This window comes from Drosophila tropicalis, unplaced genomic scaffold, assembly GCF_018151085.1.
Source record: "Drosophila tropicalis isolate 14030-0801.00 unplaced genomic scaffold, ASM1815108v1 contig_593, whole genome shotgun sequence".
NCBI classification, from domain to species: domain Eukaryota; kingdom Metazoa; phylum Arthropoda; class Insecta; order Diptera; family Drosophilidae; genus Drosophila; species Drosophila tropicalis.
In genome coordinates this window covers 8514427-8540520 of record NW_027173070.1, presented here as the reverse complement: position 1 = coordinate 8540520, position 26094 = coordinate 8514427, and the positions used below count along the sequence as shown (strand labels likewise).

Below are 26094 nucleotides of genomic sequence, written 5' to 3'. Positions count from 1 at the left end.
ATAATAATATTAAAAATGATGATAAGGAACAGCATTGACAGCTTCACGTCCAAATGGCCAAAATGCATTTCCATTAAACAGACACCGAGATGGAGATGAAGAAAATTAAAGTGAAAACGCGAATAAATGGCCATTCAACTTGCCAGATAAGAATACTCGACTAGAACCACTCAAAACTCACCATATACATTGGGGCCCTCTTGTTAAATCTCGGAAAAAAGATGACGACAATAAGAGCAAACAAGCTGAATAAAGTCAATGTCTCTCACAAGAGACAGGAGACAAACACAAAAAAAAAAAAACCAAAAACACAAATAAATAAACAAACAACAAAAATTTTTCAAGGTGCTCGTGTGTGGTAGATAAAACAATCTAAAAAAATCTCGACAAAATAAGAAGATTTACTCCTTAAGTCCAACACAAATTGCATCACAATTGTGAATCTCAATGAATTAGATAACAACCATAGGAACACGTATGTGTATATCTTTTAAAAGATATTACACTAGATAAAACTTAAAGGGGCGAATCTACGCATTTACAGTCACTGCGAAAAATATGTATAGTGCCTATGTACATATATACATACATATATATGCAAATATTTTTTTGGGAAATCTTTGCCGAACACGTAAGAAGAATATGTGAGAAATGGAAATGAAAATTATTCCATATATAGACAGTGTGTAAATTGTTCTAGTGAAAATGCAAAAAAGGTGGCCAGACACGAACCTAGTGGAGGAGTCTGGCACTCCCTCCCAAATGCCAATATTTGGAATAACTTTTATCTCGTTATACCCCATCTAGTGAATCTTCCAAATTTTAACAATTTTAACAATTTCTTGCTTGATATTTCTTTTATTTCCCTTTTAAGTTATATTCATGTACTCATCACACAGATAAATACTTTTCTAAAGTGTATATTGCCATTCTTGTTATTCGACTTTAACATTGAGAATAATTTTAAAACTTATGAATCTAGCAAATGGAAATGCATTTCAATTGCAGCGGTTCAAAAGGAGAGAATGGATAAAACGCAATTTTCTGTAAACCTTTTGACTTCCTTTAGGAAGCCCTGCGGCATAGCCATTGGCTGCAATAAGGTTTAAAGTTCCATTGATTTGAAAAAACGATTTACTGGCAGTGAGACTCGAGTTCGATTCGCGTTTCTATTTGCAAAATCAAAACACTTTTCTGTTATTTTGTTTAGTACGTGTTTTGGATCTGTATGGAGACATAAAGGGAAAATGTTGCATCGATTTATTTGTGTATTATTTAATCTTTTCCTTTAATCTTGCCAACACTATTTCTATTAATCTTAGTCTTACAATCTATATTCTATTAGTTTTTTGTCCACTTATAATTTTATACATATATTCTTCTTAATCATTTACATATATCTTAATTAGAGCGTGGCTTTTATAATGTTGAGCTACTCCGCTTACCTTTTTATCTAAGCTCACCTTTCTAAGCAAAATGCAACTTGGAGACGGTGGCGTATGCGTTATAAATCAAATATATATGCGTACATATTAAGTATACGCCAAGAGGCTATAAAATAAATTACATTTACGTTTTGTTTTCTTATTATTATTATTTTGCACATTTTTCAAATAAAGTTTTGACTCACTTGAAAAATGCCATTTCATTTGACAGATAAGACAAAAGATATATAAAAAAGTTTCCTTTTTTTTTTCGTATTTGTTTGCAACATTATCATTAGTATCAGAGGTCAGAGCATGTGTCTCCTAATGTCTGGGCCATTTGTCATTGTTGCATATTAAATATGAGCAGACTGGATAAATGTATATCATATATGCACATATATAGGATATATAGGACAAATAATTTCGTGTTTTAATGAAGGTCAGCCGGCAGTTTGCAGAAAATATAAATTATAATGATGCAGAAATTTAATGCTTATTACTGATTCAACAAAGTATATGCATTATTAACGGCTTGAACGGGGGAGAAGGGAAAAAATCGATGACCAGCGCTCACAAACTCACATATCTTTTAGCCATATAAACCATTTTGTTGCCAATTTTTATGACATCTTGTGGCAACTTCCTTTTTTTTTTTTTTTAGTCCTTCAAGTGGTAGTCCCATTTGGTTATTGCCAAAGCCAGCTGCAAATTTACCATCTGCCATATGAAATAAACCGACTGACTTTACACATATGCATGGAATGCCATCTGTATGTTGTTTCTCGATATCGATTTTGAATTGTAGCCAATTCAAAAAAGTCTAAAGCTATAAATTACTCCACAGAGAATCACAAAACACACACACAAAAAGGGGGGAGCGTGGAGCAACTAGCAGGGTATGAAATCTGATAATATGACTATATAGGGCCGGTTTGTTAATTTATAGTTAATTACGAATCGATCGATTGTCCTTGCCACACAACCAAATGAAATGTAGACACTATATTTGTCAATAATCTTAATGAAACTTTTTAATTTTGCATCTGCATTATTAATTAGTGCAAAAGTGTTGTTAAAACTGCTATAGTTTAGGTCTGTTGAAATTTTCAACTGGTAAATTATTATGAAATTGTAATTTAACATTTATTTATTTTTAAATATATTATAAAATCGGGAAAATCTAAGAGAAACTTTTACTTTCTTTTTATTTGAGTTGATCTGAGTTAAGAGCAGTTAATAGTTATAGCTGATCGGATAAGATTCGATTCGTAGCATAAGTAGGGTAGTTCTTCTAAACACTTTAACTTTTAAAGGACAACGACTATCTAAAATCTAATAATTAGTTAAATTTAATTGCTTTACAATGATAGATTAAATGCTATGAGGTTAATTAAAGCTACCAGTAAAGTTATTCTGACAGTAAATTTGTTACAATACTTATAATAAAAGCATTTGATATGATTTGAGTTGGTTATCATTAACCTTCCACTTGAATTCAATATCATAATTTTACCAAATTGGTTGAATACGTTTGCTGAAAAGTAGGCAATGGTTTTTTCTATTTAAAACCTTTTTTACCAAAGGCTTCTTATATAAAAACGAAAGAAAACACTGAATGTAAAATTATAAAAGACTGACAAATTGTTATTGGTAGCAGTAACAAAATTGTTTAACAAAAGAACTGTACAAAAGAAAGCTTTTATTCCATCTTTCCTAGAAAGCTTTTGTGTGTTTCCATTTTAACGTTAAGGTTAAAGTTGTTTCATTTTGGTAAAAGTGTAATCACTCAACGTTTAAGCTAAGGATTTTCTGGGTAGATGAAAGTCGGATGACAATTTATACAAGGTTTCAGAAAGAAGAATAGTTGAGACCAAGTCTCGTTTGAGCTAAAACGAAGTGTATTTGCTAGTCGTTGTTGTGTTTTTTCATTAATTTAATATTTACTAGTGAATCTGTGACTTCTCCTTCTCTCTATGTATCTCCCAGTGCGGCGTTACGAGTGTTTGCCTCTGCATTTTCTCATTTTCCTCTACGTTTTTTTTTTTTTTATAACTTTATCGTATACCAATACGCACACAATTTAGGTGTAAATGAATGTGTGTGAGTGTGTAAGTATGTTTGTATGATGGGAGATGAAAATTTGTCGCATGTCATAAACACGAGCAGCTTGGTTTTTTTTTTCTACTTTACTCTCTCGCGTCGCCCACCCACATATTTTTTTCTTGATTTTCTGCTTTGGCATTGGGTCTTAAATTTTTAATGAAACACAAACATATTTTGTAATAGGTTTTATATCTCTCGTTCTCTCTCATATTTCTCTTATGGTCCTTGAGTGGCTGCCAAGCCAAGCCTTACTACAGGGGGCGGACGAGTGTGTTCCCTTGCCCCTACTGCAAACATGCCTACAAACATATGAAGAGCAGGAAGCATTGTAACCTGTGTGGCAACCCCAGCTAAATTTTTTTTCATTTTCCATTTTCCCTTTTTCTTTTTTTTTTTTGTATTTTTTAAGAAGTCGGCATATTGCCGCTTTGTGCTATGGGATTGTAAACGTAACGCAACGGCTAACAGTCCGCCCTTGGGTGTCATTTTGCTCTATTGTGAATTTCAGCTTTCTTAAATTGTGGAAACAACCCCTTTTTTTGTTTAAATTGATAAATATAAGAATATTTAGGGGAAAGGGGGAGTTATATACAGGAATTTGTACACGTTTGTATGAGTATGTCCAACATAAGCCAGCTTAAGGCCAAAGTAGTAGATGGACACCAGGTCGCCACATAGGAAAACACATTAACCAGGGTTGTCACCATAGCCTCCAAGCCTGCTACAAAAAGTTGCAAGAAAAAGTGCAAAGAAAAAAAAAAAAAAGAAACGAAAAACTTATACCACGGAAAGGTATATGGTAGGTAGCAAAACTTGTCCTGTCAACGGAAGAGAGGATGTTGGCAAGGGCGCTGTGGCCTGCCCAAACGAATGGCATCAAATTTGAAATTTATTTATGCAGGCGCATTTGCTTTTGCTACCCCCTGCCTCCTCCAACTCTATTCCACGTGTCCCGCCATAGTGAATTTTCCTTTTTTTTCGAACTGGGGCATCATAAGTAGTACAAGTTTTTTATACCTTGGATACCAACAACTCAAGTGGTAACTAATGAGAGAACTAAGGCCCAAAAAAACAGTGAGAAGATTAGATTCAAGAGATCAAATTCTAAGGTGAAGGTAAATTTTTTTGGTTTCTGAACCTATGCTTAGAAAACCTTTCGTAGTTTGTAACCCGAAGCTGAGTTTAAAGTTTAAATATTCCGATTGACTGATTTATGATATAAGTTAAATATATATACATATATAATTAGACAGATTGCAATTCGCAATTCTGTTTTATAATCTGTTCTTTGTTTCAAATAAAGCTGTGAAATAAACCGAGATCAAGTTTCCAATAACATAACTTTTCGTTAGAAGAGACTTCAAATGTTGTTCCATCTGTTTTTCCAATAGCTTCAGGGCAACTATAATGCGAAAACAATTTCTATTATAATTAAAACACTAACAAATATCACAAAAACTATATAATAAAAGTTGTGTAGTTATGAAGTTGTCAGCTTTAAGTTTGAAAAATATGTTAGGCTCAATATGGTGCAAATTTGAATATGCCATTGAAACTAAGAATGCACCAAGCCACAAGGCAACTTGTGACGTCATAGAGACAAACGAGTTTGGCACGGTTCTAGCATTTAGCTAGCAAGCTGTGCACTTGGTTTCCCCACATGTTGTTAAACGATTTGCATTTGAGCATAAATAGATGAAAGATATGATTTAACAATTGTCATTGGGCCAAAGGTCGCATGGGCTTAGCCATTGTACAAATCGATGTGCACTTCGTTTAAGGCGTGGAGTTGTAGATAGTCTAGAATTTTTGGTTTTCGCTTATGTTGGCCCTTTTTTGGCCTTCAAAACTTTTGCGCCCTCAATTCGTTCTTGTTGCTTGTTTTGCGTTTTAATTTGGGCCGTTTTTTCGTGCGCTTTATTACACATTTATTTGCATGTTTTTTGTTTTTTGTTTGTTTCTCCCTTTTACTCATTCACCCTCTGTCTGTTGGCTCTCGGACTGAGCTAACGATATTTGGGCAGTTTGCTGGTCATATATATGGTAAACTATTTGTATGTACGTATATATAGACGTATGAAGGGAGAGAAAAGTACTCTCCAGGACATTGGCAGCAAGCAGAGGTCAATCCTTAACACCGTGCGCCATATGCGTGACTTTTCATGCCACGTGATTAACTTGCAGAAGTCCCCAGCAACCAACACCCTCCCGGCAACCCCCCAATATTACTTCTCACTGTGTCTATGATGATATATATGTGTGTGTGTGTGTATGTGTCCACATGCAAATGACCATGGTTCATACGCAGTTGTCCCAGCGGATCCATAGCACAGAGACTGAACAGCATGTTTGCATGTACAAAAATACTTTTACTTTTAGTAATGCCACTTCAGCAAAAACAACAACGAAAAAGAAAAAAAAAACAGCAATTTGCTTTCAACCATGACTATGTGAAATGTTAACGGTTTTCCACCTGCAGCTTTGCCGTTTTCCATTTCACTGAGATTACTTTTTAAAGCGCATTAAAGTAGACAATAGAAAAAAAGGAGTTTTTCATGAATATTTTCATAATGTTTCGTTTAAAGTCGAACTTAAAGTTTGAGCAACAGTTGAGGCTGCAGCTAAATCTGCCAATGATTAAGCGCAAAATCCTGCGGTTAAGTGGTCGTTTCTCCGGTTTTGCCATTAAAAAGCTGCCGTGCCACTTACCACTTGCCACTTGCAACAACAAGTTGTAAATTCACAATTTGCCATTGTTTAAGCGACACTTACAAATTGCCATCAAGTGAAGAAGGAAATAAAGGACCCATTGTTTCACGTACATGTGAGGGCGTATGTGTCTGTGTGTGTGTTAGATGCATGAAAATGAGCTTATTTAAAGTCCACATTGGCATGTCCTTGGCTTGTCTATTGATTGCCGCCCCTGCCGTCTCCATACTGTCAAATGACTTGCAACGAAACGCAGTCTCTCAATTCCATTAAGAGTCGCTGGTGTGGTTAAAATCGCATTAACAGCTGTGACACAAACCACATGGAATATAAATATACATATATAAAGCATTTGGTATCCTTAAACAAGATCCCAACCCAATCTGTTTCTACATTCAGGTCTGTTTCTCCATTTCTTTGTACCCTTGGCACATTTAAATTGTCATCAGTGCGCCGTTTTTTTTTTTTTTTTTTATGACACAAAAGGTTGCCCAGACTAATGATATATATACCTACATATGTATCTATATTTGAACTTACTCATAGTTTGGTTTTTTAGGGCGGGGTTAGTGGCTCTGAGTCTCACAATAAAAATAAAATGCACCGTTAATACCAGAACCATTAAGTTGGACTAATATTTGATATATCTATGCGGCTGGCGCTGAGCCATTAAACTGATTGCTGATGTTGACACACATGCCACCAAAAACAACATTCAAACAAGAAAACAACAAACAAGCAACAGTAAATAAACAAAATCCTGAGATTATGATAAACATCATGAAATGCACATGCCACAAAACACAATGACATCTAAACACAATATAATTTATCCTTTCTGTTGTTGTGTTCTTTTGGCATATTAGTTACTGTTACAGTTGAAAGGACAAGAAGCTAATTATTCATACAAGCCTAACGATAAATGGACAAATCTAACATTGGTGTTAAAAACTCGCAAGTTTCTGCACCTTTTTAATTTTTTACTAAGCACTCGCAGTTTTCTGTTTTAACGTCGTGGTCGGCAAAATTTTTAAGCTGTCAAAAATAGAGAGTACATACAGAGAGCTTTTCTATTATCTGTATTTTTGTCATTTGCTTAAAATTGCAAAAACTTTTAAAATCCAAACTCAAAATGCGTCAATTTTTTAATTATTAAATACTTTTCGTGGTCAAAACGTCGGGGTCACTAGTTTTCTATGTTTTAAGCTCCAACAAAAAGTTTTGACCAATGTGGATTACTTTATGACGTTTATCTATTACTAGTTTACATCACGAGTTTGCAGCTTTTAAAAGGAGTTTTGTATGAACTAGATGGATACTACTGAAGGTTCTATTTTAGTTGGGCAACTCACTGTTTACAATTATTTAATGCCATAAATTGAATAACCTGCTGGTAAATTTGGTTTGCGTTTATTTGACCAACATGCCAACACGTCGTTTATCATTTTCTATTTATGTCATAAAAATTAATAATAATATAAAATGTGCATGGCTTAAATGTGGTTGTGGAAACAATACCGAAATACATTTGGCAATGCAAACAGAAGCAACAATAATAAAAATGGAGGAAAAAAAGCCAAGCGTAAACAGTTATTAAGTCGGCTAGGTGGAAAAATGGGAAAATTCTTTTTTCATCAGTATTTTCACTGTTTGCATCACTCCATTAGAGTTAATCCCTGCCGCCAGTGGCCAATGCCAGAAAGTATGCAGTATTTTTTTTTTATGACTGCTGCAAACAAGAATTATGGCCAAACCAGGAATAGCAGGAGCAGCAGCACCAGAAGCCAGCCGCCAAATGGCCATATAATAAATACAATATAATACATACAATAATAATAATGAAATCAGCCAAAAGCCAAGCTAAAAAAAGAAACAAAAAAAAAAAAAAAAATGATCATAAAACAAACAGCAACAACAACAACAACAATGCCAAGGGGAAATATTGAGAAAAAGGTTGCTGCTCTGCTGTTTATTGTCTATAAAGTGCTAGACAAGATGGAGACACTTGTTAAGCGTCAACAATTCTCACCCGCAATTGGTTAGTGATTTGTGTGTGCCGACAAGTTGCTCATGCTCTCTATCTTCCCGTTTTCTTTCTGTGACTGTTGCTCTGCCTTAAATGCCCTTGGCTTGTGTCTGAGAAAGTAAAACGGGAAAGGATGGCAAAAAGAATGCAGACAGAGGCCACAGGGGCAGTGGGCGCCATTATGTTAATGAACTTGCTCTGGCTCTTGGCCGTGGGACAAAATGCAATTAACGTTACATTTTTTCCCTTCCTTTTTTTACTAATTTCTCTTCGTTGCGCTATTTTTTTTTTATAAAGTTCTGTTAAAGTTGCTTTGCTGATGCATTTCAATTTATGTAAGAGCATTTTACGCTATGGAGATGACAAAGTCTGTTCCACTAATTGCTCTCCCCTTCTGGCAAGTGTCTTTGACACGTTTCCTTAACTCAACTCAGCTCATTCACAGGTTTGATATGCCTTTTGTTCGCTCGACTGACTAACTGACTGACTGTGCCACTGCCTCTTTACCTCTTTGCCCCTACACCGCTATACCTCTATCTTATTTAAAGGCAAATTGCTCTCACCTGCTGTCATGTTGCCATGTTCCCTGGAACGCCTCCTTTCTCTCACACTTCTCCTTTTTACTTATTCTATCCTCATGACGATGTGAGTTGCTGCATTTGCTGTCAATTTATAGAAAATTACGTATACGCAGCATTGTCTCACAACTGGGATGAAACGCAGCTGTTTAACTCTCTGTCTGTCTCAAAGTCTGTACATTTGTTTGTGTTTCTGTTTTCAAATGTGTGTCTGCGTGTGTGTGTGCGTATGTGGGTGCTTATGCGTATGTGGGGGTGGAACAAATTTATGTTGCAGCAATTTGTTGTCCTACTTTCTATTTATTTATTGAATTTTGTGTATGTGCTCAAAGAAAATTTGATATTTATCTTTTTGTCTAAGTTTATTTTGGCCTTAAAAAATGAATTTGGAAATTATTTATCAGACTTTTATATATATTTTTAGAATCACTGAAAGATCCTAAATCTACAGCCATAAGTTTCAGAAAGGAATTCAATTACATTACCAATTGCGTTGTTTGAAAGTTAAAGAAAAGTTTATTTTTTGATTTTATACCTTAAAATGGAAATTTGTAGCCTATTTTTTTGCGTTTCCTTTGCTTATTATTGGCAAACTTAATAAAAACATTAATTGGGATATTAAAAAATTAGGTCTAATATAATTTCTTTCACTTAGTCAGTTCCGCTGTGCTTAATGAAGATGACAGTCTGTCCCTTACTAAGTCGAAAAATCTTTACGACGTCTTTAAAATTTATATCGCTGTCATTTAAAATTTCACATCCCAAAAACGTTTCAATTCTTCGTTAAGCCTAGAGGAATTTTTTAGCAAATTTTTAAAACTTACGATGTTTTTAACAGGTAGGAATTCTTTGACTTTCTTATACCATAATCCATTTCATGGCTAAAAAAGGTAAAAAAAAGAAATTTATATATGTTTTGTAAATAAGAAAAGCCTTTATCTTTAGGTAAAGTTTTTTAAGCCTTAGTCATTGTGTGTAGCTGCAATTAATTGCTTAGTTTACGTTACCTTAGTAACTTCTGAGCATTCAGTACCATTTGACCACATCAAAAGGTGAAAGGTGTAAAATGGTTATGCCATACTTAGTTCTACTTCCAGTGGTTTGCATCTCTGAAATATTTTGCCATACGCGTCAATTGTCAAGCGATTGCCGCTTGAGTGAGTGGCACAATCAGTCAAGTCTGCCAATGTCAAATGCTGGTACAGTAAATGGAAGGAGTCATAAGCAGTGTGAAATATATGTATGTATGCCGTCAGCCCGCATTTGCGTCACTTTTTTTTTTTAAAAGATTTTCTCTCACTTGATATTTGCTCGAATGATGATGATGATGATGATGCAGATGGGGAAGGAGAAGGAGTAAAGTTGATGGTGCAGGCAAGTGTTAAGGCCATTTTTTCTTGTTGCTTTCCGTTGTGTTGAGCGGCGTCAACAACAACTGTCAACTCTGAGTACAGAGTGTGTTACACAGCTGTCTGCTGAATGAATGAATTCCTAATTGAGATAAGACCAAGAGACCAGTCTGTGTCCAAGCTGCTGTTGCCAGCCAACATGAAAAATGAAACCCAAGTGCTTAGTTGTTCCTTCATTCTATTTTATCATTGGACCAACAAAAAGCGCTTAGTGCAAATTAGTAAGTAAAGAGGCCAAAACTTGATTATTGGCAAAAAGCAACCAAGAAGGAAAGAAAAATATAATAAGCAATACAAAAAAAAAAAAAAAGGCTAAAAAGGGGCAAGGACACATGGTACTACTCAAGTGTGTGTGTGGGTGTATATGTGTTTGTCTATGCATTTATTGTTATTGTTGTCCTTGCTGGGCATCCATTCATGCTTAGACAAATGCTTTGGTGTTTGTTTATGTCAACCCCAGTAGTATCCTGCCCAGCTAGCTCAGTGTGTCCTTTCGCCATTTCACCCACACACTCACACATTGTTGCTCGCTCTATGCTTTGGGTTTTTTTTTCCTTTTCTGCTGTTGTTGTTGTGGTTCCTCTCCATCTCCATGGATGGCTAGAATGGCACTCATCAGCCACAAACACGCCTGGTTGTAAATGTGAAGCAACTAACGAGAAACGGCGACGACAACAACAATCAGGACACATTGAATAGTCGTTTAACCTGGCATTCTGCCATTCATCTTCACTGACCAAATCTCCTTCGTTCTGGGTGTGTAACTGGTCATCCATTGATTTTTTCCCTTTTTCTTGTTTTATTTTTTAACTTAACATTCAGGACATTCTTTTTGCCTTTGATAAAAAACTATGTAAGTATCCTAGTTTCAAAAACGAAAAAAAAATAAAATTTTTTTTTCTCCCGACGAGAATTCTCATGGTTCGTCTGGTCATCAGGTGTGTGGGTTTCGGGTGGGGAAGATGTCACTTTGTTGACCCAACTGGTAAATGTCCATAGGTGTGACATTCAAATGCCAGGAAGTCGTACGACTTACATGCGTGTATGTCTCTGTGTGTGCCTCCAAGGATATGTCGAACAGGTGGATCCAATCAATATGCAATTTATTGAGCAAACATCCTTTCAATGATTTGTCAGTGTGCATATGGATATGGGTGCGGATATGGGAATTCGATGACAATTTTTATAAGGCTCAATCTACTCACAATTACTTTGTTATTTATTCATAAATAAACCAAATTTGAAAAAAAAGGGACATTGTCAGTTCTAGGAATTCAATCACTACGTGAAATATCAACTTTAATTAGCTAAATTAAGGGATTTGATTGATCTAGGCTAGAGCACTCTATAGAAAACAGCTCAATATAATCTCTTAAACATTTTGTTTTCTTCATTTGTCCTTCATGACTTAATTTTGAGATTGGCTTATGGTAAACATCAAGTCACTGTTTGCATGTTTTTTTCGCTCATAATTTCCTTTGACATTGGCCTCATCCTGTGGCGGCTTCTATCTCTCCTGTTTACTGATTTATTTTTTTTTTTTCTGGCAATTTGCTTATTAAAGCACCAAATTATAACTTTTGGCAATCATTAGAGATGAGTGGTGGAATACAGGAGGAGGTGAAGGCGGAAGAAAAGGTGGTGGCAAAAAAAAAAAAAAGCACAAATCATGTTTTACTTTCTTGTCTGTGTGTACGTGTCTGTGTAGTAGTAAGTAAATTCGAGTATGAAAATGTCCTTTGTTCCTGCATAAATTTAATGGGGCGTTATCTTAATTTTTTCCGTGCCTTACTGACTGCACAAAAAGTTAATCACACACATGTGAAGTTGAGTCGCATTTGGCTATTGATTTTGGGGGCTTCTACTGCTTCTGGTTCCTTCATCTTCCACTTCTTCTTGTGTGGGTCCTTGCTCCAGCGGATTATAATAATGCGCTCTACTCTCGCGTATAATCTTGAATGAGAAAGCGAATGTCTTGAATTCCGCAAATTAAGAGGGAGCAGCTAAAGCAACACAACAACAAAAGCAATAGCATCCCAAGTACTTGGCATCGCTTCTTTTGACTTCTCCGTTTCTTTTTCTTTCTATTTCTTTTTATTCGACTCCCAACCCACTGCCGCCCACAACATATTTTGTTTCTTCTCTGTCTGGCACTTGATTCAAGCTTAGCCAAGAAAAAATACTTGGCATAACTTTTGCTGCTGTTGCTGCCTTCGCATTTGCCGCCTATATTATCTCAGTTTCTACACTCACACTCACACACATACATATACATTTATATATATGTATATGTATACCCTTGGCCTTGGTCAGGACATATAGCGTATAGGACACGAACTTGGACATGAACATGGATATGAATGAATATGGTGTGTGGCAGGGTGTACAAGGTTGGGCTGCTTTTGTTGTTGTAATTTTTTTCTTTGCCTTTCCCGTTAGCTCGCATTACGTCAAATGAATCTCTGAGCACGAGTTGTGCTTGTCACCAGAGATGACTTGGGTCTGATTCCCGACACTCAGTCTGACCATGTGTCATTCGAAGTGTCTCAACTGCGGCACGTCGCACGGCGGCCAAGGGATATAAGCTTTCTCTATTTATAATTATATAGAAAATATATATGCATAGATTAAACAAAGGTCACATCAGTTCATGAATGATATGTTTATTTAGCCGACTTGCAAATTCCGATTTAACGATTAACAATTTGAAGCTTTCACTTTATTCATCGAAATGTCTGAAACCAGAAACAAATTTTTCACATTCCTGAGGTTGAATTGTAGCGCTAATTGATATGTTCATTTCGCTAAAGCCTAAAGAGTTGTTTTTAATGTAAATCGGATTTAATAAGAATTATTGAAACTGTATCTAACTATGGAAGGAGAATTCCAAAGATTGGTAAAGAGTGATAAGAATTTGTATACTGCTTTTGGTGGAAGAATTTATAGTCAATGTGAATTAAGAATCTGTGGAATATTAAAATAAAAATTAACATTAAAATGGAAAGGGTTTAGAGAAAAAATTGGATGTTGAATTAAAAAGGATTTCTTAAATACGATAATTGTGAAGAGTTTAGAAATGTAATTATTTTAAGAATCATTTTACTAATCAAATAATCTACCAATTAAAATTGGTACTTGGACTGTACAAGAAATTTATAGAGAATTTCAACAGAGGAATTGGTGAAATAAAAAACATAACAAATATTTATAATACAATCTTAGATAAACAATAAAAAGTCCTTTGACTTGAAATAAAATATAATATATAAGCTAAGTTTGTAGACTACAAGGAATGCCATTAATGTCCTTAATAATATTTAATAGAGACGATAGAATGCCATTGGCATTGGTGTAAGGTCAACTTAAGAACAAGCAAAAAACCATAATAAGAAAGTTGAAAATTCCTGCAGAATGAGAGTTAATGGAAAACATAAACTTACTTAAAACTTTTACTTGCTACTCAACTCGTTCAATTTTAATTGTGTATTTACAATTTTCTCTTTTTCTTCTTTTTTGCTTTCAGAGAGTCAACTAGCAACCAAAAGATTGCTAGAGTTACCAACAAATTGCCAACTCTGTGTTCCAGCACCTGCTACTACATCCTTTTTGCTGCTGCTGCTTTAAAACGAAAAAAAAAAAGCATTTTTCTTACATGTTGGGCAAATTTACCTCAAACCATGTCCAGGTCTATCATCAATACTCGCGTCCAGTGCCCATAAAGAAGCCCATTAAAGTGAGTCTAAGTAGATATTCTTTCTTTTTGCCTTTGCTTTTGTTCTTGTGTCTTTGCTTTCGGTTTTGAGTTGTTCGTCTCTGTGTATCTTTTCCGTTGTTGTTGTTGTGTTGTTCTTGTTGTGTTGCCTAAATCAACACAATTAGCATGCCATTAACAAATATTTATTAACCCTTCACATTCATGAAAGGATCCTGACGGGGGGTTTGGGTTATGGCATTCCTTTGTGTTTGTCATAATTGTGGAGAGCTGAAAACGCTTGGAAATTTTTGATTGCTTTTTTAGTTTCAATTGAAATTTCTGTTCTGGAGATTCCTTCTTTTTTTCTTTTGCATGATTTAGTTGCTTACCCCTGTCTGATTGCTTTCGGCCTGTTGCTTGATTGCCTGCCTGCACGTAGAATTTAGATGTATAATTCAGCTGATATATCCTAATTGAATTTTCTTATACGTCTCTCTCCTCTTAGCAGTTGTTGCTACGAATAGCACAAATCAGTAGCAGCAGCATACAATAAACAATTTGCTAAGAATCAAGAAAGAAACAAAGAAAGGAACAAACTAAAGCTAAAAAAGAAGACACGTTAGACCCGGAAGCGGAAGCAGCCACACGCACAACATACAGACAAAGAGAGATATTGCTCTTGTGTGTCCTGTATTTTCGTTGTATGTGTGTGTCCAGTGTGGACTATGTTGAAACAGAAACGTTTGGCCAAACAGAAGCCCAAAGCGAAACCGGTAAGCGAAGCCATTTTAATAGTTGCTCTCCCCTCTCTCGCTCTCTTTCTCTTTTTCTTTCTCTCCCCTTTCTGTCTATCTCTATTTCACTGGCTCTATACTTTCGGCAGGCTCTCTTCATATTTTAAATTTATCATTAATTTACTATAATTTTACGATTTTTCCCCCATTTGTTGTTTGTTTTCTTTTATTTTCGACTGACTGCCAAAACCTGCTTTATTGTGGAAGAAAAGATTATCAATACCCAATGCCATTTTAGCGTAAAAAAAACAACAACTTTATATATTTAACATTAACATAATCTATCTCATACTCTTTCTCTATTTTGCAAATCGAGTTAAAGTTTTGAAAGTTAATTGCATTTGGCTTAATACTTTTAGTAGTATTTTTTTTTTTTTTTACACGTAGAGTTAGAGTTTAGTTTGCTCTAATTAGTTAAATTAGTTTTATCTACTAAATAATAGATTTCATAAATATTAACAAAAAAAAAAAAATGTTCTCAACTCCATTTCGTAATTACCGTTGAAATATTTTTTAAAAATCTTTCTCATTTGCGTATTTGCAATCATTTTGTTCATCATAGCTTAGATAATTAATCTATTAATTTATGCTTAGTTATAGAGTTTTTGATTCAATTTTCAGCGAATTGAGAACAACCCATTGACAAGCCTAAAAGTATGCACTAAAGTAGCAAACTCTTTGTGGAAAGTTATCGCGAACTTTTGATGGTACAAAAATGTAATTATTTCAGTTATGTGCTGGCTTCTGGGCAGAAAAAACAACCAGAAAAAAACACATAAAAATGAACTCTGAAAATCAACATAATTATTACTTTATTATTTTTACAACAAAAAACAAAAAAGTTTGAATTACTGAAAAAGTTTTTGGTAATGAAGTTCACCCTCGTGTAGTTGTTGTTTACTTGGTGAAATGTTGACAATTGCAGCGATCCAAGAGAGTGAGACAAAGAGAGAAAAAAGCGAGCATTAATTTTATCTCTCCTATTCTCCCACACACTCTCTGTCTCTCTCTCTCTCTGTGTCTTGCTCTCTTTGAGTTATTATCTCTTTAGTGATTGTTATTTATACTCTATACATAAGTGGGTATATTAATGATTGAAACATTTATGTTATCAAGAGAAACATTTCCAAAATTTTTTTTATAGATTATTAAACTATTATATTATTAACTATAAACTATAAACTTAACTATATTTAATGAGCATCAGCAACATTGGCTTAGCCCTTATAATCTTGCCAAAAAGGTTAAAGTTAATCTCGCCTAACTAATATTGATTTTGAAAGCTATCAGTTGAGAACTTCTAAAAAAGGAAGGGATAACTCTTACCTTTTAGGAGCTTTTAAAATTCCTTATGGAAAAAACCTAAAGTCGCCTGCTATATGAGGGTATATTCAAGTCGTCGTTTCGGCTTAACGTATATAGATTTTGATATTGTTGTTGCTGTTCGATTATATTTGCTCTGCTAATTGACACTTTTTGTTGTTCTTGGTGTTATTGTTACTCTTGCCTTGACTGGGGGATGGCAAACGAGGGGGTTTCGCTTTCAGTATACAACGCGACTTGTTTCAGACGCCATGTGAGAAGTTCTCTAGAATTTCGAATAGATTTTCCATTGTGAATTGAAAATGTATTTTGAAACCAATTGGGTATTTGTAAGTACAAATAAATACAAAGTTTTTTTTAATTCTTAATTGGTAATGGGTAATTGGAGGAGCTTATTTAACCGGTTGAAGTTCTGTTCTGTGTGTGTTTTCTTTTTGTTTCTTGTTTTTGTTTTCTTCTTGTGCGTTTGTGTGTGTGTGTGTGTGTGTGTGTGTGTATTAATCAGCCAGTTGTGTGTGTCTAGATATCAACCTCGCATCGAGTGTGACAGAGACAAAATCAGTATTAATATGAGTGTAAGAATTGTTTGTGTTCTCTCCTATTAAATTCGTTCTTATCGCGCTGTCTCACACGCCTTTTCACTGAAAAATAATCGGGTATATTCATTTTGGCAATCATTAGGTTTGATTGTAGGTAATTTTTTTGAAATAGTTCAACAAGAAAAGAATACAATTTGAAGAATTTCTTTAATATATGTACCTACTAAAATTAGACTTATTCGGCCAAAGTTCTCAAGTTCTTTGGGAGCATTTATATGAATTCCAGCCTAAAAGATCGACATATTTGAATTTATGTTAACTTTGTGTATTGAATTGTAAACTACTTTTTTTTTTTTTAATTATGTATATTATTTGGAATCTTTACAAGTTTCTGTCAGTTTCTTTTTTTCTGGTGATGTAAGACAATCATGGTGTTGACTTTATTTTAGACTTTCAATAGATCATTATTACTCATACGAATTTCTCAAATGACTCAGTAGAATTCTAGCCAATTACATATCTAACTGATAATTTAAAGGCATATATTTTTATTACGTTTACCTTTAACAGTTTTACTGTAAAACAAAAATTTTAACAGTTCTTCCAGACACTTAAATATAGTGTTGGAAATCATTTAGCTTTCAAAAAAACATAAATAAATAGTGACATAATTGTTAACTAGTTGATGTAGCATTTTGTGATCTTACTCTTACTTATCTTACGAAAATATAGTTTCAAATTTACGACCTACGTACGTTAGTAAAGTTAAATTTGTGTTTTAAAATGCTTTGAATTTGATGAAAACATAAACAACCCAAATAAGTCACAATTTTTGTAATTGGGAAGCCAAAGCTTCGTCATGTTAGGCAATCAATTTTTGCAGGTCACAAATTTGGACCTAGTCGCTTGGAAAGTAGCACAAAGCTTTTCACATTTTCTTTGAGTCGCGGTATGGAAGATTATTTTTAGGAAACTCTCTATTTAGATCCGCCTTAGCAAACTCCTTTCGAAATTCAATGGGCATTAGTGTTGCGTGTTGTTAAACCCTTTTTGAAGTTGTCAAATCATCTTTAGCTCAATGCATAATCTTTTGATAAAAGTCAATTTTTGTATACGAGACCTTTGGAAAAAGCAGCCGTGCATTGTGGATTCCATTCCACAAGCTAGTTGCTTGCTGGCCTTGCATTCAGAATGCAGCATGAATACATTCAGGTGAGGGGATTTATGGGTTGGTGATTGAGATTGCAGAGAGTGCGAAACGAAATGGGGCAGGAGGAGCGATGGTGATGCTGGCTATGGTGGTTATGGTGGTGGCACTTCATCAGCATCTAGACAGCAACAGCTTCAGTATCAATTTTCCACTTTAGCGAAGTTATAAAGAAGACGACAGGTTGGCAGCAGCAGGTGAAATACCAGTTGACTACAGTTCTGCCTTGTGCCTTTTTTTGTTTGTTTCTGTTCTTGTTGTTATTTAGACTTCTTCTACGCTTGGCTTGTGGCATAAAAGTTACCATTACATTATGCATGAATTGATAAAGGAAGCAGAGAGGAAGAAGCGAAGGGAGGATAATAAGGAAGGACGACCATGCCTTGATGTGGATATTAAGTGGAGTTTTTGTTGCTTAGAAAGTAACTTTTATTGAGTTCGATGGAGAACTATGCGAAGACTGCCAACTCGGCCAGCTCAGTTCAGCCACAGAATGCGGGTCATGGGAGACTTGCCAGCAAATTGCTAACCATGTTGAGAAAATTAAAAACGAAATGTTAACAAGCGAAAAAATAGAAAAAAAAAAAAAAAATTCCAAAGTCAAGCTTCAATGTGCGGGAGTTTAAAAAGAAAAAACCGTTTTTTTCTTCCTCTAAGTATTGATGCATAATTTTTGATACATGAAATTGGATTGCCAATTTAATTGGACACATGAACACACACGCAGGCAAATTGCATTGCATATTTCTGGGAGTTGTGGCCATGGTTGATTTCAATTTCAATTTCCATTGCACTCGTGGGCGTAGAATTGGTGTGTGTGTGTGTGTGTATGTAGTGGGCGTATGCGATATGCGTAGGCTTCGCAATTTCCGCCCCAATAATGGACAAGATGGACAAAAACATGAGATTGGGGCCAATTTTTTTTCTGTAGGGTACGTGCGAACACCGAATTTGATATTAAATATAATTTTTCGCTCAAAATCAACAAATAATCCTCCTCTGTGTGTTTGTGTGTGTGTGCAGTCTAATGAAGTGTTAAATGACAGTTTGTCAATACATTTAATACAAATTTTCCATTTTCTTTTTTTTAAGTATATAATGAAATGTAATTTTCCTATTGAACTTCCACGTTAAATATGTTGCAAAATGTTTGTGTTCTTTTGTGAGTTTTAAACAAATTACTGACAATTTATTGTAATTCGCATCAGTAACAAATCTTATATAGTTCAAAATATAGTTATATACCTTGAAATTTGTCGCTTCCGCTTAGGTTCTAAAAGTAAAATGGGAAATTAAAACAAAAAAAGGCAAATTTAAAAAAGAATTATTTGGAAATGAAATTGGACTCCGAGATATTTCTTCGGACTTCAAAATGGTTTTGTTTTTTTTGTTCGATAAGCCCAATTTCAATCAAAAAATTGAAAAAGGATTAGCAAGTCGGCAGATTCATTCTGAGAAATGGTCATAAATGAATTTGTGGCTAAAGAACACACACAAAAAATAAGAGAGAACTGGTTGTGGTCTTGGTAGCTCGAGTGGGCTGTGGTTATGATTGCTCAATGCTTAGATCTTCCTTTAGATGGCCAGACGACCTTAGAATTAGAGAATTAGATTTAAGCTCTCGTATAAGCTTAAAACCAACAACACTGAAATCTGCTCATTTAGAGGCGATAGCGAACAAGTGATAACCCATAAAAGTGATAGATAGCAAATATTGCACGTTTTTCGCCCGAAACTGAATAATTTTTTGCAATTTATTTCAACAAAATTTCGTGTTTATTTTTAGTTGCTTTTCAAATGAAGTTACGTTTTGTTTGAATATTCAAAAATGATTCAACAAATGCATTTGCATATTTTTGTATTTTTGCATAAAATTTGATAAACATTTTGCGGTGATGTCGGTTGAACTCTTGTGGGATTCATTTTGTTGGCCACAGTTCTGGTTAAAAGAAGGAGGGCCAAAATGTGCCCCTAAACGGGGAATAGGGTTAACTTGTGAACTGTGCGTGGTGATTGTGGGAAAAACTAAAAAAAAAAAAATCCCATCGAGAACGCTTTTGGCTATAAAAAAAGTAAAGGTATTTTGCGGTGATAGAGAAGGGTAAACCAGCTTGGGTAACCAGGGCTAGCTGGTGCAACAATCTACCTGAAGTTTGTCAGGCCAAGCACGGCGGCAACCTAAGCACTTAGTTGTGGTAATGAAATGTAAACTACTTAAATGGCAAAAGAGCTAGTTGAGAATAATGCAACCAGATTGCGTATTTTTACAGCTGCGCTTAAAGCCAAGCCAGCAAGATTCAGTTTTCAACGAGATAACAAAGAAAATGGCATCACATTCGTCCATTTTCTAGCTGGTCTTCATTTTTTGTTATTTTATTGCCTCTATCCATTAACTAGAAAGCGGACGTCAAACATAAAATTTCAAAAAGTTTTAAAGGCTACCAAATCTTTTTGTTTAGATTCGCTTTTACTTCTTGGTATATATTTAATAAAATCTTCTTCAAGTCGGGATAAATCTCCTTCTTTTCATTCTTTTTATTGATATATCATTTTACTTCTTATCTTTACCAAAATTAAGCATAGTTTAACTTAGATTATTCTTATAGTTCCCTTGACAGATTGAAAGATTGATAGAATATAATAATTATTAAGACTTAAATTAAAGGTAAAATCGAATATAAAGTATTTATTAACAAAAACACTTTTAAGCATCACTGAACTGTAAAATTATAAACTATAATGAGATACCAGTAGATATTTAATTTGTAATAATTACTAAATAAACGTTTTATAGGAATTTAATTTAAAACTCAAGTCAATCTTGGTAAAAATTAAAGAAAATTTTAAGTTTGAGCTGATCTTAATCAAGCGTTTAAAATTTAGACAACCTTCTACCTTTGTTTTTAAACTTTGTTATATAAGAATGATTGTAGTATATTTTTAAAAACACTTAAAAATAATTCAAAATTATCCTTCCCTTAGAAAATTTAAGTATGTAGTTATAAATATTATGAGATTACTTTTAAAGGAGTAGAATGAAATTCCTGTCAAAGTAATTTCATTTTTGATAAAAACTCTTTGGCCATTTTCATCCTGCTTAAAAACTAGTGCATACTTTTCGGATGGCAATGAAGTAAAAACCTTTTAATTAAGCTTGTTTAGCAACAAATTAACGCTACAATAATTATATATTTAGTGCAACATTTCAATATTAAAAAGAAAATTGTTAATGAGACCCATAAAGTGGTGGAATGGTAGAAAAAGTCGAAAAAAAGGAAAACAACAACAATATTGAGAATTTTTTATTCTCATTTTTAATCACCATTTTATTTTTTAGTTTTGTTTTCTTTGAAAAAAAGTATTTTCAACTGATTTTCTATATAATAACAATATTTTTCTTCTATTTTTGAATTTGCTTTGCACATACATTTTACACAAACACACACATACACACACACACACACACACCCTCACATTCACACAACAACAAAAAAATTCAACTGAATACTTTGCTTTTAACATTTTCCGCTCTGTTTCATTTAATTTCTCTCCGTCAATTCGCAAATTGATTGCAAATTGTTTTTCTTTTAATGACCTAATAAATTCATTTTATTTTCTCAATTGTTTCAATTGTTAATTTCAAAAATATATATATAAATGTATATTTTTTTTTTTTCGTTTTTCTACACAAATACACACATACACACCCACACACACACATACGATTCACTAAAAATTTCAAAATTGTCGAATTGAAATTTTTTTTGTCAAAAAATGAAACAAAAATCTTCAACAATCCACTGCACTTTTGTATTTCTCGTGGTCAAATTTGTGTTGCAAAAATTCGAAAAAAAATTAAAAAATACAAAAAACCAATCCACATGCAACATACAATACAACATGCAAAAATCTGTTGTAACATTTCATGTTATGAAATGAAAAACCTTCTGTAAAAACACAAAAAAAAAAAAACTGAAACAAAATTAAAGATACCATGGGGACTGAAAAAAATCTGTTGGGGTCTCATAAATATAACTGTGCCCAGGGTAAGCAATATATATATATATATATCTACATCTATCAATCAAAACATTTCAACTTTGATTTGTTCATAATTTTTGTTGGTTTTGAACTGTTGTTCTTCCAATGCATATTGTTGTTAATAGTTTCCGATGGAATTATTGCTGTTGTCTGATTGTTGTTGTTTTATTTGTGTATACATTTTTTTTTATGTTCATCTTTTGTTTATGTCTTATGTTTAAGATTATCGTTTCTTAATCTTAAGTTGGATTGTGATTGATTAATGCTTTTGCGGCTTCTTGCTTTCAAAAAGGTGTATCTCTTTTTATATATGTATATATAAAATATCAGTTTATTAACTAAATCAGCATTAATATTTAACACAAAGATAAAATAGTAAACTTTCCCCCCTATAAATTTGTAAAATATTTGTACAAAGTAAAAAAGGTTTTTTAAAGACTTTATTTCTTAAATTATTCCTTTAAAAAATGGTCGAGAATATAGAAGATGAATTAAAATCTAAATCTTTTTTTGTAAATGCAAAATTTATAAATTTTTGCATAGAAAAATCGAATCGAATTTTGAAAAATATTTTTCACAAAATTTTTAGCAAATTATTTTTGAGCATTGCTCACATATTCCAAATGGAATAAAAATGATAATGAAAAAGTTTTGCGTATAAACTTTTGTCCTTACAATTCTCAACTGATTATGAGAAACATAAAAAGTGAAAATAAACCTAAATGTGCATAAATGTATCTACATACATGTGAGATAAAAGTTATATCCCAACTGATTTTGGGACAAGGTGAAGGAAAATCGAATTCAATTTTGACTTTGTCATTATTGTAGAAGCTGCCATCAAAAGGCCTAAACAGAGGAAGCGAACTGTAATTAATTAAGTTAATTAAATGAAACACATTCGAATTCCTTCATAAATAACAAAGCAAATGCTTCTCTCGTTCGTCATTGAATCTCGAATGTGCGTGTGAGTGTCGCTGAAACTCGGCAATTTCACAAATTAAATGTCCGTGCTTTGTAGAGAGATGCTTTCACCAATGGGTGAATTAGCTGCTGCTATTGCAACTTTGGCCTCACTTAACAATTATTTTTGCCACACACAGAGACACACACACACACTCACAGAGATTGGAGCCATTAATTTTGGTTTGCTGACAGGGAATTTGATAAGTTTGTGGCTACTTGAAATTGCATTAACTCAATGAGAAAACAACTAGGTAACATAAGTGCAGCATATTTTAGGGGATAAAGTGAAATTGAAATCTTTTGAGTTTGTATCAGATAATAAGGCTAATTGATTGACTGCAATTGCATAATATAAACTGTATAGATACACCACTCTCTTAAGGGATAAACTGTTCAAATGACAGTTAAAGTAAAGTTTAGCATACTTTTGGGGGTGGAGTGGGTGCGTTACTAAACTAATTTCAAGCCAACTTTGTTAAATGGAATTTCAGTTATGCCTGTCTCTTTTCCGCTCTGTAAATAACTGGCCTTTATCAAAGAGATAGAACCAACGGCAGTAGCAGTAGCAGCATCAGTGGCAGTGGGAGAGAACCTAGAGGTAGGCACACCGTAAAGGCCACAATCATTCGAGCGTTGCCTTAGTATCAGCATCAGGTGCGTGACAGTTGAGATTCATCTGCCGTAAGGTTAACAACGACGACGATGCCTCACGCTGCTGGCAACTGCAATTTGAATTTCAATGCAACACAGCCATCATTTTGCGCACCATCGTCATCGTCGTCGTCCTCCACTGTAGGCAACCATCCGCTACGTGCCAAATTCAATTAATTAGCGCGCATTAGTGAAAATAAGCGGAAAAATGGTAGTTATCGATTCACCTCTCGCTCCGCACAAATATTTGCGACGCATCTCGAAAGATTTCTCTACGGTTCGTCGGTATAGTAACACACCATTGCCCACGACAATACATACAGTTGCCACCACAGCCAATGCCTCCGCATCGTACGCCTCCACATCCGCAGCGTTCATTGCCGCAGAGGCAAAAGCGAGTGCTGCTGCCGTTACTGCTTCTGCTGCTGCTTCTGCTGCTGCAGTTAGTGGCAACTCACCGCATGGCATTCGCAAACGTCGACAGCGACGCAAACGCTCTTCAGTCTCATCGACGTTGTCGAAAGTTTTAATACTCAATGTGCGTGATTTGCTAAAGGCTCAGGCGAACAATCCCAATCCCGAGGATGAGGTATGGTTGGAGAAGCCTAATCACTATATGTTTGTTTTGCAAACTGTTGCTGCCCACCCCTTCCATACTCACTAACCATGTAACCGCTTAGGCAAACAGCTTCAGGGAGCTGGCAGAGATTAGCCTTTGCCTCCTTTCTGTCTCACTCTCGCCGTCAGTCTGGATATGTGGAAACTTTTCTATTTCCTTCCATGCGACTGCGATAATAGTTAAAGTTTTGTAAATAGTTGCAGTTGGCGGGCCAAAGTTTTATTTTTTTCTATTTGATTTGGATATTGCGTTTTGTGATTGTTATACAAACATTATTTTGTTATTGAATTGGGTTTCTTTTTCGAGTTGCATAAAAGAACTTTGTGTATGTTCTAAATATGTATGTATTTATTGTTTTTAAATGTTTGTATGTAAAATTTTTACGTTTTGTTGTTGTTATTGTCCGTGTTTGTAATCTTTGTTTAATATCAAATAAAATTGATAAAAATAAAACATTCGCATAAGAAAGTAATCAAAAGAAAGCAATTAAAAAGAAATAGAACAAATTTGGAGAAAGAAAATCATGAATACGAATCAAGCACAAAGAGTTTTAGGGTAATGAAAGTTAATTGAGTTTATTGATAGTTTAAAAGATATTTGATATCGATAGTTAAACAAGAATTTAGCAAATAAGCAATTACTAGACAAGAGTTGAAAAGTAAGTGGAACTGTGCAAAACTTTTCCACAATGCATGTCTGTCTTTAGGAAGAATTAGAGGCGCTCAAGCTGAAAATAATGTAAATTTAGGTAAGAGATAAATTTGTAGGTGTTAAATGGAAAATAAAGTAAACCTTAAAGTTACTTTTGCGCATTGAACCATTTATGAGCTTTTCTCGAGATAAATGCAACAACAGGTAATCGGAGTTACAGTTGAGATGAAGTAGAAATGATAGAAAACAACTAAATACAGTCAGCCAAATAATAATTAAGAATTAGAATAGTAAAATTTAAGAGTAAGTAAGGACTTTGATCTCTACACCAGCTTGCCATTTGTCCAATCAGGACCCGAATTCTAAGAAGTCTGCTTTCATCTTTAAATTAGTCAGAATAAAAAAAGCATTTTGAGTCACTAGGAACACACGTGCTACAAGGTATCTACAAGTCGACGCTTTATCTAGCTTACTAGACTTTTATTAGAGAGCTGAAGAATAGGTTTACATATATATATACATATATAGCTACTGTTTATACAAGATATCGCAAAATTGGACCAAAGATTGCATTGTAAAGTAACAGAGCAGCAAACAATTTAGATAAAAGCAGCAACAAAGGGATAGGAATAATGCAAATGGAAAAATAGATTTAAAACACATAAAGAAAATGCAAAATTAATGGAATTTAAAGTAGTGAAACAATTGCCGATATTCTAGGAAAATGCAATTTGAAAGTGTCCACTCTGACCATAGATAAATCGAAGCTTCAATGACAGTGATAATGGGAAATAAACTGTAAACTATGAAAGTGAAAAGGGAGGAGAATTTGTCTAGCATGACACAAAGTCTAATTGTATTATATGTAGAGTATACCTTTTAAGCCTTTTGTTTGCTTTTCAAAATTTAAATATATATATTTTGTATTCCAATTTGTTAATACCACATTGTGTTTGTTTAGCACTTTCTGTGGCAATTTTATAAATAAAATATTCCCACTCATGTACAACCCGAAAACCACAAGCTCAATGTTTCCTTTTTCGATGACTTTCCAAATGTTTTTCAGTTCTTCTCGTTATTACTTTCTATATACTTACTTACTTACTTACTTACCTCTAGCTGTACTATATTCTCACTGTAGAAAAATGTATAAAAAAAGAAAGAAAAAAAAACATCGACTAACTCTTTTTCTGTATATACTTACAATTAGAGAATGTGGCATAAAAAAAAAAAAAAAAAAAAATAATCAAAAATAATTTTTATATATCTGTATTTTATATTAAACCATATTTTGTTGCTTTATCTTTGTTTTTTTTCCCCTCCTCTTTGGACCAACCACACTCACACTCACTGACGT

The 26094-nt window shown here is 34.0% G+C and overlaps 1 protein-coding gene across 13 annotated transcripts in view; it reads left to right on the top strand.

The window, feature by feature from the left end:
- Trpm (transient receptor potential cation channel, subfamily M) overlaps nt 1-26094 on the top strand; it is a 60903-nt gene that overhangs the window by 6234 nt on the left and 28575 nt on the right. For 5 of the 13 annotated variants that reach the window (XM_068288387.1, XM_068288379.1, XM_068288378.1 and 2 more), the window contains exons 3-5: nt 13776-13985; nt 14452-14719; nt 21799-21855. In XM_068288387.1, the coding sequence (XP_068144488.1) occupies nt 14672-14719; nt 21799-21855 (105 nt within the window). In that variant the 5' untranslated portion in view covers nt 13776-13985; nt 14452-14671. Of the gene's footprint in view, nt 1-13775; nt 13986-14451; nt 14720-16323; nt 16393-21798; nt 21856-23660; nt 24057-26094 lie in introns of those variants that run through there. The other 8 variants (XM_068288388.1, XM_068288386.1, XM_068288377.1 and 5 more) reach the window with 7 other exon arrangements.